The sequence below is a fragment of the Bacillus rossius genome, chromosome 5 (assembly GCF_032445375.1).
Source record: "Bacillus rossius redtenbacheri isolate Brsri chromosome 5, Brsri_v3, whole genome shotgun sequence".
NCBI lineage: Eukaryota > Metazoa > Arthropoda > Insecta > Phasmatodea > Bacillidae > Bacillus > Bacillus rossius.
The window spans coordinates 54,183,670-54,200,204 of NC_086333.1; the positions used below are offsets into that span (position 1 = coordinate 54,183,670).

Consider the following 16,535-nt stretch of genomic DNA (forward strand, 5'->3'; position numbering starts at 1 on the left):
TTTTTTCCCTCTCAGATTGTTTTATTACATAGTCATACCTACTGTAAAATGGTGTGGTGCAATGTTCCATTGTGGAGACTAATTGTCTTTATTTCATTAAGACAATTGCAAAAAATATGTGAATAATTTTAAAAAAAGGTCAGGGTAATTTAAAGTTTTGGGGTCAGGGAAATTTCATTAAAGATTTGTGTGGATACCCTGACGGAAACATTAGTCACGGAATAGTTAAGACAATGGCCATATTATTGGACTTTTATGTCAAAAGCGCTCTGGTAAACCTGGACTGTAGCAAATTATATATTTTTTTTTTCCAGAGCTCGCTGTTCCAGCTGATCCTAGGGGAGCTGTCGCTGTCGGGCGGCAGCCTGGCCGTCGAGGAGGACATCTCGTACGCCTCGCAGGAGCCGTGGTTGTTCGTGGGCTCGGTGCGCCAGAACATCCTGTTCGGCCAAGCCTACGAGCCCAAGCGGTACAAGGAGGTCGTCAGAGTGTGCGCACTGCAGCGGGACTTCGAGCTGTTCCCCAACGGCGACAAGACGGTCGTCGGCGAGCGAGGCGTCTCCTTGAGCGGGGGCCAGAGGGCCAGGATAAACCTCGCTAGGTAGGGGCAAAGCAGACATTAAGTAAATAAAATATTTTTTTCCTTTAAATTGTACGAATATGTACGTTTCTCGTTCATATTGACTACTTACTGGATGTACTTAATATAAATATTATGAATGAATTTTCCAGTATGATTACTAATATTTCTTAATATTTTAATATGGAAATACATTTGCAAATATTGCTGATTTTTTTTTTTTTTAATTTTAGATAAAGAAAATTATTTTCTATTATATTAGTATCTAGGCATAGTCTGAACTCTAAATCTGACGTCTACTGTCTTAAGGGATGATAAGCGCGATGCTGGTGTTTCTAGCGCATTATCGCCTCTAAGCGCAAGGCTGTGAACTGGTGCACAGTGTTCTTGTCGTGCATAGGACAACTATGAAATCTAGACGGTGACCGAAACATCATATGGCGGAGAAATGAAGATAAAGGTGTAATATGATTCCCTTAAGTGCTTTCAAGAATCTGCACTTTTTTGTTTTATGCCTGAAAATTACTCTGAAAACATGCCTTTTAGCCATTTTAATTCTTGTAAATATATAGTTTATAACTTAATCTGGAAACAAAACTATTTATCGGCTCTCATCAAATTCTTAAATGTTTTCATTAACAAACACCACTCGGATATCTTGAATAGTTTTGAAATCTCTTGGTTTTTCCTAAATATCCGCACACCGTATGTGTGCCCGGGTAGACGGAGCCCTTAATGAAGGGTAGAAGGAATGATATCGTAGGAAGTATGTACAGCCGGTGAATTAAGGTGCCAGTTGGTAAAGGACAGTGGAGCAGAGTGCTGATCATGGTGAGGACGAAAGGTAATGGTGAGGCTCATGGCTTGACGTATCCTCCCAGCATGTGGATAAGAGTCGTGGCTTAGCATAGATCTTTGCAGGATTTGGGCTCCTGTTATACCTTTAACACACTTTAGAGTGAAAGAGTTAATTTTAATCCTGGTGAGGCTGGGTTTATTTCCCATACTACACACAATCTTCCTGCACAATTTACTGTAACCAAAGCAAGTCGGGACTCGTCTAGTTAGGTGGGTTCCACAAATGTCTTAGCTCGTGGGTTGTGGGATCTACCTTCGTGGGTTGAACTTCTGGAGCTATGATGGCACAAAAGTAGTCTTGAGTGCATAAATGCAATGAATCGCATTGAAACGGAAAGTCAGTCATTACTGGCCTGATTGGCAGTTCATTGAGTCTTATCACCATAGGATTATGTGAACTGACAGCAATGAAAGTCCTTGAGTTGTATTAGTTGAATGGTCTTAGCTCTTGCGCATCTTTCAGTACTACCCCATGTTGGTGTGAAGGGAAAATAGTGTTAAGAGTGTACTGGAAGCCAGCCAGTGGCCTGGCTCCCTTCGGTGGGATGTGAACCATTGCTGCTGCGTGCCTTATCAGATTAGCAACGTTGCCTCGCACTATCCCCTTCCCCTCCCCCCAGGTTTCTAAATTCCTCAGTGCCTTTGGAGGGCTCAGCACATGCGAGGTAAGAGATGAGTAGTAAGGAGAGCTACTGTTGAGTCGAGCTCAAGTGTTGGGGATAGTAAGCTGTGGACTAAATGAAACTGATTAATTTTTGAACTAACATTTTAAGTATTGTTTTTTAAATAATAGTGTGAACAGTATATAATAAATATACTATATTTCATTTATTGGACTTTTTTATCCCAAACCTCATTTCCCACTAGCGACAAAATCTACTTAAGTGAAGTCGGGGTCGTGGCTGGTGCACAAAAAGAGTTTTCGTTGATTAGGGATTAAATTGTTAGTCAATTTTATTTAAAGGAACTAAAACAAGTAACACATCTGTAGTAATTCAATTTAAATTATAATTCACAAAATTTCATTTCTTACAATTATAATGTTCTGCTGAAACCCGAGTAGTTACAAAATACTGGATAAACTATCGGAACTGGCGATAATCAATAGGTATGTGATTGATGCCTCACTCTCAAGAGACACTCTTCCATCCATACCATTTGCCCTATGTAAGCACTTCTGTATCATATTTATAATATGTATCAATGCACATTTTCTAGGACGGCGGTGTACTGTAACAGCCTGAGTGATCCGACGGGACACAAAAGTGCTGTCGGCCAGTCTTTGCATCTGTTATGTAGACCAGGGGCATACGGAGGGGGTATATATAATATATCCCCACATTTTCCTCTCCACCAAAATTCTAAATCTATCATGCCCACCATACAAATGGAAAGAATTTGAGAGCAAACAGTGAGGAAATTGGTCAGCAGCATAGTCTGACATTAAGTTGTTTAGGCCATAAACCGTTATTCAAATACATTTGAGTCGTATAGAAAGTGCAGTATAGAGAGGGTGAATTCAAGCCGAGAGCAAGATAGCGGCTCGTGAGGTTGTTCGGGAGTGTCTTGTCGCGATCTGGGGCTTTAAATTACTGGATGTTGGAGAGTGGGGTAAGCAATAACATAGGGTAGTGAGGACACAACATATTGCTTTTATCAGCAGTAAATTCTGCAGTTATTTGTAATGATATCCTGCTTGAAAAGTTCAGCCCGGTTTGGGAGAGGGCGAGTGAACGGCGGTGGCGTGCTGTGTTTGTGTCGCAGGTGCGTGTACCGGAGGGCGGACGTGTACTTGCTCGACGACCCCCTGTCTGCGGTGGACACCCACGTGAGCAAGCACCTCCTGGAGGAGTGCATCAGCGGCTTCCTGGCCTCAAAGACTCGCCTGCTCGCAACCCACCAGCTGCAACACATCAAGGATGCCGACCTCATCCTCGTCCTCAACAACGTGAGGCGACACTCGCTTTTTAAGTAACAATTAGTAATAACTTTTCAAGAACATGAAACTTTTTTTTTTTTCTCTGAACAACACACCAGAAAACCAATACTAAAGAAGTAGCTTCAAAATTTCAGTAATACGTTTCTATTGCCTGTCAACAGTATCAAATCTTCAAGTGTCATGAAAATGTGACGATTCCCTGGTTGCCTGGCCGGGCCAACTTGGAACGTCAAATTGAAAATTAACAATTCAGTGAAATCTCGAAGAATCGGCAATGGCTTATAATGAGGAACTATCTCAGCATTTGCTAGAAGTGAATTTAGGAAACCATGGAAGCAGCCAAATTAGGACGGACTGGCAGAGATTTGATTTTGGATCCTCCGAAATAAAGAGTCGAACGTTTTACCTTCGTACCACACTGGCTTCCTGTGTAGAGGAGAGGATATCAGGGGAATATATATCTGTCCTTTACTATCCAGAAATCCCATGTTAGTTTCTTTGTTATTTCATGCCAAAGGGTGACTTTAGTGTTGAAATACATTTCAAAGCTCATTTTATATAAGGAATTTTGAGTTTTCAAAAAGCAGGGGTTTTGTGTAGTAGAACTTTCAAGTCCAGTTCTGAAAGTACTGAAGCAGTTCGCTGTGGGGGGAAGTTCAGGGTTTTGCTTGCGCTTGGAGGTAATTTGGGATATTGATGTTTGTGATGGTGTAGTTATCACCGTCTTTCTCTTGGGCCTATGTGTGAGCTATAGATTAATTTAGGTAAGCCCCTTAGTGTTATCATTATTAAATATTGTAAATTGCTGTAAAAGCCGGGAAACAGTAGCAGCAGTGCTTGTGATTGGTCAGCTCTGATTAGCTCCAAGTTTTGAGACAAACTCGAAGAGGTGGCCATTGTGATTACTGCCAGGGGGCAAGACAGTCCAGTCAAAATTAAAATTTGTGTGACTATTGACAAAACAGCAGTCTGGTATGAACAAAGGTGACCAATCATGCATGTTCATAAAGTCACATTACTGCTTGTGCAGAATAAACAAGATAAAAATTTTACCACGATGTCAGTTACAACTAATGAACCTGTTCCAAAACAATTTTATGGACATTTGCCTTTGCTGGCATACGTATGTCCATAAATTTGTTTTGATTTCATCTTCCTTGGTGCGAGAATGATTCAAGGAACTAATCAACCTGTGTTTTTTTTTTCTTCCAGAGATTTTGTTTTAAGCAAGACATATTGAATGGGACAAATTGAGGGAAATACTATTTATTTTTTCAGACATATTATTTCAAGCAAAAAAATATTCAATGTGACAAATTGAGAGAAATACTATTATTTTTAACAGTTATATAAAGTTAGTCTTTATTCATAAACTGTTAGATAAATTGCCAGCTACTTGCTCTTTTATACCATAGCTGATTCTTCATTGACAATTTTTCCATTTTAACCAGAGCTGTTCCTATACAACCTATTCTGGTACTGATACCGTGTTACCACCACAGATACCCTGATACCACTACTTAATATGTGATACCACTACCAACATTTATAATTACTGGCCACACTTTATAAATAAATAGTTGAAACATCATTTTTTTATAAATTTGTTGGTCAATACCATGATTTTATTATTATATCTAGAATAAATAAATTCCAGCTCATTAAAACCCTGTACATTGTGTATTTGTTAGGTAAACATTCTCTTGTCTACTCATAGTTAACCAGTAGACACTTAATAATTAGTATTAAGATTTTACTTTAAAAGTACAAGTTGATTGACATGATCTAACAGCAAAGAGGATCTTTGCTCTCTCACAATCAACGAACAAACAAAGCACATAATTTGGTAAACAAATCTGTTCAGGTATTTTTTTTACCCCCGAATCCACCAATACCACTGATACCTGTGCCGATGCCTAGCAATCAGCAGAGAGCTGAATATGGGTCAATATCAGATACCAGCATCGGGGTGTCAAAACAGTCCTAATTTGAAATAATACTAGTGGTAATTTCTTATACTCAATACCACCAGAAATAGCAACTGGTTACTGCTGTTCCCATTGTTTTTTGAAATGGCCACCTCCAATTATTCATTGGCTCATTACGAATTAGTGGTCAATCAGAGTCCACTCATCATCGGCATTGTCAGCAGCACACTACTATGGCTAACCCTTCACTGTTGTCATTGTTATTCTTATAAAGTTATTGGAACGTATTTTATTATTGTTTAGTAGTGTATTAATGAGTTTGCAGTGATGATACAGTTCTTGATTTAGCTTTCAACGTAGGTAGTTACTGATGCTGTGATGCAGTATGTACTATGTACAATTTACAATTGTAAACATGGCCTGGTCTAAAGATAATTGAAATTAGTTAGCTTATAATAAAGGATAGGCCAATCAAATCTTGAATCCTCAATACCATCAAATTTTAAGTACATATTTGAAATATTTGACATTTGATTGAAAAGATTCAAAGAAAAATATTTAAGGAAGGGAAATTCAGAAATAAATCAACTAGCAGCTTCATAATTGACAAATACTACAATATTTATGTGTATGGAAGCTATCAAACAAGTGTTGGAAACTGTCACTAGCTACAGTGGTTAACGGAATGTCTGTTTAGTTGGAACTTCAGGGAACATTTTTGACAGAAAAAATTGTTTTGTATCATTTACATATAAAGAGGTTGTTTTATTTTTAAAAAATAAGAGTTGAAAAATAAGTTTTTTGTGATATTTTAATTTTAACAATTGGTTGAACTCCAGTCTTCTCAAATCCAAATCTCATATTCGAATCCCACAAAGTAGCAAGTCAGCAACAAGGGGTTTGGACTGTTACATTATAAATCTCAACATGAGTCACTTCCTGTGGAGCTTGTTCAAGGTTTTGTGACAGCTCACCCTTCATCACCAAAACTAACACACTGCCTCCACTGAAATATCACAAATTTGGTCATAATTTGGGGGGGGGGGGGGGGGGGGGGTGGAGGTGGAAATTGTACATCTCCCCCGATCATCTTGAACCAGTGAAGGGAATACTAGGCCAAGACAAGAACGAAACACGGTCTTACGCCCTTCCTGATTCACATACAATTATAGTGACGAGCCTCAAAGGACTTGAGCTAGTTCATACTTGCTTGTAAAGAAACAAAAGAGGGTTCCATGCAAATAGCTTTATATTTTCTAATAACAGGTCATAACATATGCGCATAGAGGACATCTGCACAGCAGACACAAAGCAAATCGTACGTACATTTCAAATCTCAGTCCTGAATATTACGAGCGTGACTGATAACAATATTAAGAGCTGCAGACATTACAATCCCAAATGATTAATAAACAAAAATTAAGAGTTTCAGAAATTACAGTAATGATTACTAAACCATGAGGCCTCATTAAATACAGGAAATACAAATCATAAATATAGAATGAAAATAATAAAAAGATTAATGATTCAAGCTAGGCCCAAACCTCGCGGCAATGACCCACCCAGTTAATTCACATGTCCCCTTTAGACCACGCATGTCGAGTCCCACTGAGCAATTTAAAGTGACAGGCCTCTAAGACCTCGCAGCCACTAAGTCAAAATGAAAGTCAAAATGAAAGTTAGCCTTTCCGGCAACGGACAACTGAGCAGGTGTAGGTTTTTGCATGACTAACCGAAAACTGAAGAAACATGGCCCAGGCAGACATTAATTCGAAATGGAATTTAGAAGGACGGTGCCAAACGAAAATTTGGAATAAGGCCGCAATCTATTAAGTCAACTTACATGGCATGCCGTCCTCGTGCTCACAGTCCAAAAGGGATCCCCTGCTGCTACCTCCACATGTTGATCGGTTCCTCGCTCGCTCAAGAAGGTCCCCCATACCTCTCAAGCATCACGTTCACAGCTCGGCGAACTAACAGCTCAGGCGCGGAGGGGAAACGTTGCCACGCAACCAAGACACTACACCAGGGGAAGGGGGAACAATGAGGGGAAACGAGGTAAGGAAACAAGGAGGGGAAACATCTCAGTCGAGGCAGATCTCTAAAGCATTTTTGGCACGCCGTCGATGTCTTTCCTTGGCGACCCCCGCGCCGGCTCAACCTTCCCCTTGCATCTGCCAATGTTTCTTCAATATTTCTTTTTAGATCCCTTCCTTCGAATCTGAAATATTTAAATCAATTATTATAGAGATTTGAGGGTTCAAGAATCTGTCCAGAACCATTCATAACTTTCACATGTCTAGAATATAAAGAATTAATTTTTGTATAAGAAATATTTCCTGAAGTGTAAAACAACCAATCTCAGCAGCATTGTATCAGATGGCTAATACAAACTACAAACATTTCTTTAGGGTTAAATAATATACTCTTTCTTAACCACACACAATCTGTGTTTCCCTCCCTGTAATATTTTTCTTTGAATCTTTTTTTTTAGTATTTTGAATCTTTTAAATACAGAGGGTTTGATGGTTTTTGATTGGCCCATCCCTAATTACTTTATTCCTGACTCTTGAGATCTATATCGGGATTAAAGGCACTCTTTTAAGAATCTTATTGGAGATTCAAATTTGAGCAAAAGTGAATTCGACCCATCACTGCTTATTATTACAAATGCTGGCAAACTACATGTGTGAAAGAAAATGTCAATTGCAGTGTTGAGTGAAATGATGCACAGTTATCTTTAACCTCTTCACGATGCTCACTGCAGGGGAGAATTGAAGCTCAGGGCACCTATGATGAGTTGCTCGCGAAGAAGATCAACTTCACCAACTTGCTGACCACCAAAGAAGAAGAGGAGGAAGTTCAAGACGCGCCCATCCTGAGACGTCTGAGGAGTAGCATTTCGGAGAACTCCTCGCAGGTAACCCTTGTGGAAATTAATGTTAAAAACTAGACGAGTGAATGTGTATGAATGGACATAGCTGGTAGAATTCTCACAAGTTTGCTAATGTGTGGTGTGTGTGGCGTGTGTGGTGTGTGTGTGGTGTGTGTGGCGTGTTGTGGCGTGTTGTGGCGTGTTGTGGCGTGTTGTGAGTGTGTTGTGAGTGTGTTGTGGGTGTGTTGTGAGTGTGTTGTGGTGTTTGTGTGCGCATGCGCATGTGCATGTGCATGTGCATGTGCATGTGCATGTGCATGCAAGAACATTGTTTCAGGTGGAATATTTATCAATACAGTTCTTTGACAAGTTTCTGACAAAAGATATGCAATTTCAATTCAGTTAAAAGGAAAAAGCATATTTTAATTAATAGAAGAGATATCAGATAGGCATGTGTTTTATTGAAAACACTTATAACCATAAAATTTAAATTCATTATTATTACTACCAAATACTGTAGACCTCAACATGTGACTCTCTCAAGAAATCGTGGAAACCACTGCGTTCAGTGGTCCTAGGGCGAGTTGTTTCGTAGAGAGGATTGAACGAGATTTGTTATGATTATGAATTGGTAAATATTGAAACAATTAATATAATAATGTAAATGGATTTGAAGAACAATTTTGATGGTTCCAATGTGTGTTATTTTAATACATCTATAATTGATCAATGAATAATGTGTGGTAATTTGCTTGTTTTTAAATGTGTGTGTGTTCTCGCATCATGTACCGTGATGTTATATCAGCATTGACATAGGTTTGTTTATACTGATAATAGATCAGATACACACTAAAACGACCAATGTGCTTATTACAGTGGCCATACCATAAAGTTTTACTTCAAAAATCACACTACAAATTTTTGGATACGGCATCAACCAAATGTACAGTTCCATTTTTGTTACAAGACGGAGTTGATGAAGTTTGGAAGTGAGCGAGTGTGGGAATGAGTGTGCGAGTGTGGGAGGGAGGGAGTGTGGATGGGAGGGAGGGAGGGAGGGAGTGAGTGTAGGAGGGAGGGAGGAAGCGAGTGTACCATCAAGTAATTCTGCTGCAATTGTTTTTTTGACAAGTGGTTTTATAGCTAGTAATGGGCACAATGGCAGTTCACACTGGAGGTTCACAATTGTAACAGACATGGTATGGAAAAACCTACATAGATTATTACAGTTGTCTAACTATCTCAGCATTACCCTTAATTTTTTTAATGTTTTTTTGATTTGCTCTGATGTCATTGCGTCAACTTACCATACCAGGAGGTTTACTTCAGAAATCAAACCACAAATTTTTGGATACGGCATCATTCATATGTATGGTTCCATGTTTGTTACAGGATGGAGTTGATGAAGAAAATGATATCTTGGAACCGGATGAAAACGAAGAGCTCCTGGCGAAAGGTGCCATGAAAGCATCAGTTTACATGAAATATTTCACCATCGGTGGATCGTGCATCATTCTTACTGCACTGTTCTTGTCGCTCATCATTGGACAGTCAGCTTCAAGTGGATCAGACTACTGGGTTACATACTGGTAGGTTGTAAATAGTGTATCATAAGGACTTAAGAAATTGTTTAGTTGTGGGTATGTACTTTGATGAGGTAAACAAAATTAAAGTTGAAGTAAAAATTTGTATTTTGGTATAGTAGTATCCTTACAAGTTACAATTACTTCTTAGTAAGCTACATGAAATTTCATGGGTTGAATTATTCATGTTTTTGTTTAGTCAAAAGCTTTTTCTACACCATCCAATGTGTAATCTTAAGTCTATGTTTACAATTTATACATACTCCAGTTCAACTTGTCTCAATCAATTATTGACTCAAAAGAATTTGAAAGCAATTAGTGGAAAAAATGATTGTTCTATCCCACTACCCCAAATGGTGATCTAGAAGTTTGTTGCTTTCACAAAGTATCTCTTTTTAACTTTAGTTGTAAAATAATAGAGTATGTTCTAATGATATTCCTGGTTATTTTATATAAAGTACTAGCTGTATCGGCCATGGGTTGGTGTGGCTCAGTCTGGTTCAATGGAAAAGAAAGAAAAGAAAAAGCACACTGTAGAAATGCAAGACGTTTTTATTGTTTTTTAATTTCACAATTTTTTTAATGAAACTTCTGTGTTATGATGAAAGTAAAATTTCAATTACTATTTAAAGGCAGAACTTTAATGCAACAATTGAAACGTTGTTTTAAAACATTTCTGTTACCAAAGTTAGATAAAGAGAGCACTTCAAGAGTTGAGGTTTGAGTTGCCAAAGAAGTTTCACGTCTATCACATTTACTGAGTTACACAAGCTATTTTTTTATAATTTTTTTAAATATATAAAACATGCGTGCACGAATTCAGCATTTTGTCAAAATTTCAAAGCAATTGGTGAAGAATGTTTGGAGAATAGCTATATATAAAATATGGTCATTTCCATTAGTTATTAGAGTATGTTTTTAACTGTTCAACTTAAATTGATGTTGCCTTTATTTAATTTCAGGACAAACATGGAACTCGAACGTTTCTTACAAGCCAACTGCGCTAAAGTTGGAAATTTAACGGAAATGACCTACAACGGAAGTGAAACGGCTGGCTTGTTCCTTGATCCAGACGAACTAGATGAAAATTCAACTATCGGTTTCACCTCTGAAGTTCCAAGTGTTACGGGTATGCCTAGGTTCAACACTAACAACTCTGATGATTGTTCGAACTTTAAGCCAGTCCCGTTCAGCACAGAAGTCTCGCTGTACATCTACGGAGCGTTTATTGCCGGCAGTGTGTTGCTTACGTTACTTCGCTCCATATTCTTCTTTAATGTGTGCATGTCATCATCTGTGAACCTGCACAACACCATGTTCAGCAGCATCCTGCAAGGCACCATGCGATTCTTCGACACCAACCCGTCAGGTGAGCAAAATGTAATAGCACTGTACTTGAATATACAGTGAAACTCGTTATTACGATATTGTTTAATCCAAAATCCTCATTATTACAAACCTGTTTGAATCACCGGAAACATGAATAGGATGTTCAGTGTTAATTCATTTGTATAAAACGAAATACCGTAGAATATGTAATTCGAAATTCCATTTTGGCCCAAAACTAGTTTCGTGTATATTTAAGATCTGAACATTCAAAACGTGTAAGTGAAACTTTGTATTTGCATTCTTGAAATTTACTTTTTCCACAATTAATGACATATTAATTAGGTTCCATTTACATGTGATAAACTGCATTACAGTACTTTCCCTCAAATTGCACTGCAAAAATTACTTTCTTCTCGCTATTCACTTCTCAGTACTAAGTAAAAGCCTGGTTTTTATTTACACAAAACTCTTAAGACTTTCTCACACAATACAATTTCCCATCAAATAGTATGTAAAATTCTTCAATCTCACCATTTTTTTCACAAGATGTATGATGTACGTTATTATTCCTCACGTTTAAGTTGCCCAAAAACTTGTGTCTCACATAAAAAATTTTTTTTTAGTTGAAATCCATTTTTTGTTAAAAATTAATGATTACTTATTTCATAACAGGAATACGAAACTGTCCGATGTGAAAATTCTTTTTCAGATGCATTTTCAATTATCTGTTCTGTTACCATATTGAAGCACTAGTTGGCATCATGTTTGGTTAGGTTGGTGCCTGTATAGAGTGCACGCCTGTTGTTGAGTATAGATATATATAGCTCACTGATTGTATTTGGCACACGGACACTCTATCATGCCGAGTTAACTAATTAGAATGCTCACACTCTTTTGTGGTTAGTGTGTACTACGATGATAGTTATGGGCACGCTATGTTAGTTGTGTCACATTTGGGTCGCTGTTTTTGTCGTTGATACAAAATATTTTTGTTTCATATTATTTATTTACTAGTAATGTAGGGTCAACTAAAATTGAGTTTGAATGCAACAAGTGTACCCTGTTTTATCGCATAATCTTCGCACCGATATTTTAGGGCGTCAAAATTTGAATTTAAAAAATCTGTCGCCTAAACGTCGTATGATGTTTTTGGTCCCGCTATTAGATTCCAAGCGCTTTGTAAAGGTATTTTTTTCCCTATAAAATGATGTATTTTAAAGTAGTTATCTAATTTATTTGGAGATTAACACTTACTTAGTTATTTGATGTGTAAATTTTCTTTTAAAGATTTTTTAAACATTATAACCTTTATCTGTTCGTCAGTGTCGCCGCCGTGTACCGCTTGTAAAAATGTAGCCAGCGCTAGTTGGCATCATTCATGTTTGGGTATGTTGCTTCCCGTATAGAGCACATCTCGCAGATGGCATGCAAGGCGCGCTGTCTGTCGAGTGTTGAGTTAACTACATTTGATAACCGCACTCTTTTGTGGTGTGTACTATGACAATAGTTACGCGTTAGTTCACGTCACAGATTCAAGTGGCTTGCATTCGGGTCACAGATTTAGTTTTTCTGTTTAAAGTTGAAGAAAGGTTTTTGTTGCATGAATTATTAATTTTAATTGTTTGGTGTGCTCTTGTATACTGCACTTTTTTTTAAAATAAACGTACTTTCTATAAATGGGTTCTATTTTTATGAATTTCTTTACCTAACAAAAAAAAATAATTTCTCATAAATGTCACACACCTACTTTTCAAACTAGATTTTAGTATAAAATGTTCGACGGTTATGGGATAAAACACAGCATTTGTTTGATAATGTAAAATCTCATTTAAAAACTTTTTAAACACCTCTTTTTTTATATGCTTATTTAACCATATAATACAAATAAAATTAATTAATTAAATAAAAAATAAATTTTAACTTTTTGAGTTTTTTTAATGTCATTCATGTATTTTGGGCATGCCTTAATTGATGGTATATTAGAAGGCTATTATTCATTCATTTTCTTTAATTTAAAGTGAAAGTATATGTTGATAACTTCAAAGAACTGAGGTACTTATGTATTAGAGTTTAAGAATTGTTCCTGCAATACTGACACTGAAACAATCAAAGCCTTTGACCAGTTGTGTGGCTTTGTCCAAAGTGTGTTTAAAAAAAATAAGAAAACCAAATAATTAATTTTTTATTTTCGTTAAATATTCTCAGTGATCTATTAGATGTGTAATAAGTGTTAGCAACATACCATTCAAAATTGTAAATAGTTTTGTGTTAACTATTTAGTTAAGAAAAGAGTATTTAATACATAGTGCTATAAAAATGGACATATTTTTCTTTTGTTTTGACATTACGTACAAATTATGTATGTGCAACATAGGGAAGTATGGGTATTACAAAATGGGCAAATTTCTCTCCCCTCAGGTTTGTGTTTGAATGTAATGCAATGATTTTTTCCAAAACTGCAGAAACAAAACGTGGGGGTCGAGTTACAATCACAAACTTTTATCTTGCCACTGAGGAACATAAATATGGGAGCAGCTTAGTTAAAAATCTACTTTTTTTTATATCGTTAATTACTGCTTCCTGAAACTACACTTAGTTTATGACCTGCTTAACTTAATGACAATTTAGTACGCTCTTTTGTTTACGGCTTCTTGAACATCCGTGAGGGGGGATTCAGCAGGCATGACAAATGATGAGACAGGATAATACTTTGGAATGCCGTGAAGGAAAAGAGAAGAGTGTTCAAAAAGAGTTTATAAATGGATTCCTTCCACTTCTTCTCTTTCCCCGTGGTCGCTAGCCAAGGCATCCTTCCCCTTCCCCACAAGGGGACAAGGGAAGAATAAGATTGGCATGTCTTTGGGTACATGCCTGAACATTCCTCGTTTGTGCAACTTTAGAATTTTGATTTTGGGGAGCATAAAAATTATTTTTACGGGATTAATGTGGCTGACCAAACCCAACCTGTACTGTGAAATTTCTGAGAAAGAAGGGAAAGGTGTTTGTAGAAGAGAGTAATAAAAAATGAGTAATTACAAAATAGCAAAGTTTAGGCGTGTTGCTAAAGGATTAGTGAATGTATGCTTACTAATTGGACACTTGCTATTGTCTGTCATTGCCTGAGAGGTAGCTTGTTCTACCAGAGAAGAAACATTGCACTGATACAAACAAGAAGTTAAGGTTTTTTGGGGGGAAAACAAATATTATAGTTTGGTTTCACATAAGGACCATTTGTGGGTTGACAGTAGTGTTTGCACTTGGAGACACAAGAGTACATGAATCTCAATGAAACTCCCCAACTCTATGCCCCTCAGGATCACAGCAATTAATAACATTTGTTTTTACTACTTGGCATGAGACCATTTAGCATTTGTGTTAACCACAGTGAGGTATTAAGTATTACCAGGGGCTAGTATTTTTTGTGAAAAGATTTAGATCCTAGCTGAGAGTCAAGACTGTAGCATAGTCTGTGTTTTATGATTGATCAAGTTAATTTCAGACACATGTCTAGTGTCAGCACACCAATCACAGTAAGTCACTGCGGAAGCGAATGCGTCCTGAATGACCTGGTCAAATAAGGCAACAGCTTATCTTGCAGACAGCCGCCAGTCACAAAGTAAAAACTGCTGGCACAAGCATGGGCGTTCAGAGCTTTTCGTGAAAAATGCTTACACGTTGGGATCTGTGCACCGTGAGAGTACAAATTTTGTTCTTTACCTACTAGTGTGTAAATGTTAGTTTTCTTTGTGTACCTACATTGAAAACCAAATGAAATGACTTTCATCCAATTAGGTTTTTATCTGAAGTGTTTTTTTTTACCATGTGAAATATTATTTTATGTTAAAAAAAGTATTTTTTTTTTTTCAGGCAGAGTTCTGAATAGGTTTTCCAAAGATGTCGGTACTATTGATGAAGTTCTGCCAACTTTTATCCTTGATACTATTCAGGTATGATTATTCATCAATTTAAAAAAAATGCTTTGCTATAATTCAGAAATTACAATACAGGGAAAATGACACTGTATCAATATAAACTGCGTGCTGGACAAAATATTTTTTTTTTTTATGAAACAATACCAATTACACTGCTGTTATGCACCTTAGCACCGTGTTTTTGCATCACATCACAAAACCCATATCAATAAGTAACGTAACTAAATCATAACTTTCCTGAAAAAGTCAAATTAACTTGCTAGTGTAAATAATAAATGTTATGGTTTATTTTTAGAAATATAAATTTACAAGTGTTAGGGTAAAGTGGGGCAAGTGTAATCGGGCCAAAAAATTTTTTACTATGTTAATTTTTTATTTCTGAAATTGCATTTTTCATTCTTTATTTCCTTAGGCAAATTTAATTAACAAACATAATTTATATTTTCTTTTATAAAAAACTAGTTGATGCCCGGCATGCATTGCAATGCCTCTTTTTAATTATTTTTTGTATTTTTTTTTTTTTAAGTTTGTACACACATACAAATCATCTCTCTATCTCTCTCTTTATCTAATGGTAACTCGATATATTTCTTAGTACTATCTCTTTATTTCTTTATGTTCATCACTCCATACCTCTGAATCTCGCTATATATATAATTATTAATTATACACCTATATAAGTATAGATATATATATCTATATCTTTATATGTATATTCATATCTCTATACTTATATAGGTGCATAATTATCTATATTTCTAATGCTTTATATATATAATACATATAATCACTCTCTATATATCTTTCTAGCCCTATACCTCTCTGTATCTCTCTCCCTATCACTCTCTCTATCCTTCTCTATTTCACACCGTCACTTTCTGCCTCTCTCTCACTTTCTCTATATCTCTCTCTCTCTCTCTCTCTCTCTCTCTTCATCTCTCTCGACTCCTACGCCACCATTATTATTCGGACCTTAGAAAAGAGGAACTGGCATAAAGTAATTATTGGTAACTATCCGAGACTACTCATGTGCCACCGTAATTTTTGATTTAAGTTTTGGTGTTAATAAAATATGACCTGAACTCGTGTTTTAAACATGGAAGTAAGAAGTAAGTGAATTGGTGTATACAAACTTGGCTAGTTTAATACTTGAAGTCAAAATGAGAACGACCTCTAAACCTTTTTTTTCCTTCTGCATAGCAAAACAATTTTTGGTTATAATGTAGTTTAACCCAAATTTCTTGCCAATGTGTTCATTTTTATGTTTGTTTAACAATACTCACTGCTACAATTCTTCCTAGCAAGTTCTTTTCAAGCTATTAAACAAATTTATAGCATATTAGACTTTATACAGCTTTGTTTTGCCAACCAATTGACTTAAACTTCAGAACAGACAACCACTTCATAGACTAATACCCCATGGTTTCATATGTTAAGCGTGCAAAATTTCATAGAGATTGAATGAACAATGAGTTAACTATGCAATTAAAAATTTTTATCAAGAATAATTA

General features: G+C 36.6%; 1 protein-coding gene across 1 annotated transcript in view; it reads left to right on the plus strand.

Moving 5' to 3' along the window:
- LOC134531812 (ATP-binding cassette sub-family C member 4-like) overlaps window positions 1-16,535 on the plus strand; it is an 89,898-nt gene that overhangs the window by 38,178 nt on the left and 35,185 nt on the right. Inside the window, exons 11-16 of the mRNA XM_063367761.1 lie at window positions 315-601; window positions 3,203-3,386; window positions 8,073-8,225; window positions 9,573-9,769; window positions 10,726-11,132; window positions 14,960-15,039. Of these exons, the coding sequence (XP_063223831.1) occupies window positions 315-601; window positions 3,203-3,386; window positions 8,073-8,225; window positions 9,573-9,769; window positions 10,726-11,132; window positions 14,960-15,039 (1,308 nt within the window). The remainder of the gene's footprint in view (window positions 1-314; window positions 602-3,202; window positions 3,387-8,072; window positions 8,226-9,572; window positions 9,770-10,725; window positions 11,133-14,959; window positions 15,040-16,535) is intronic.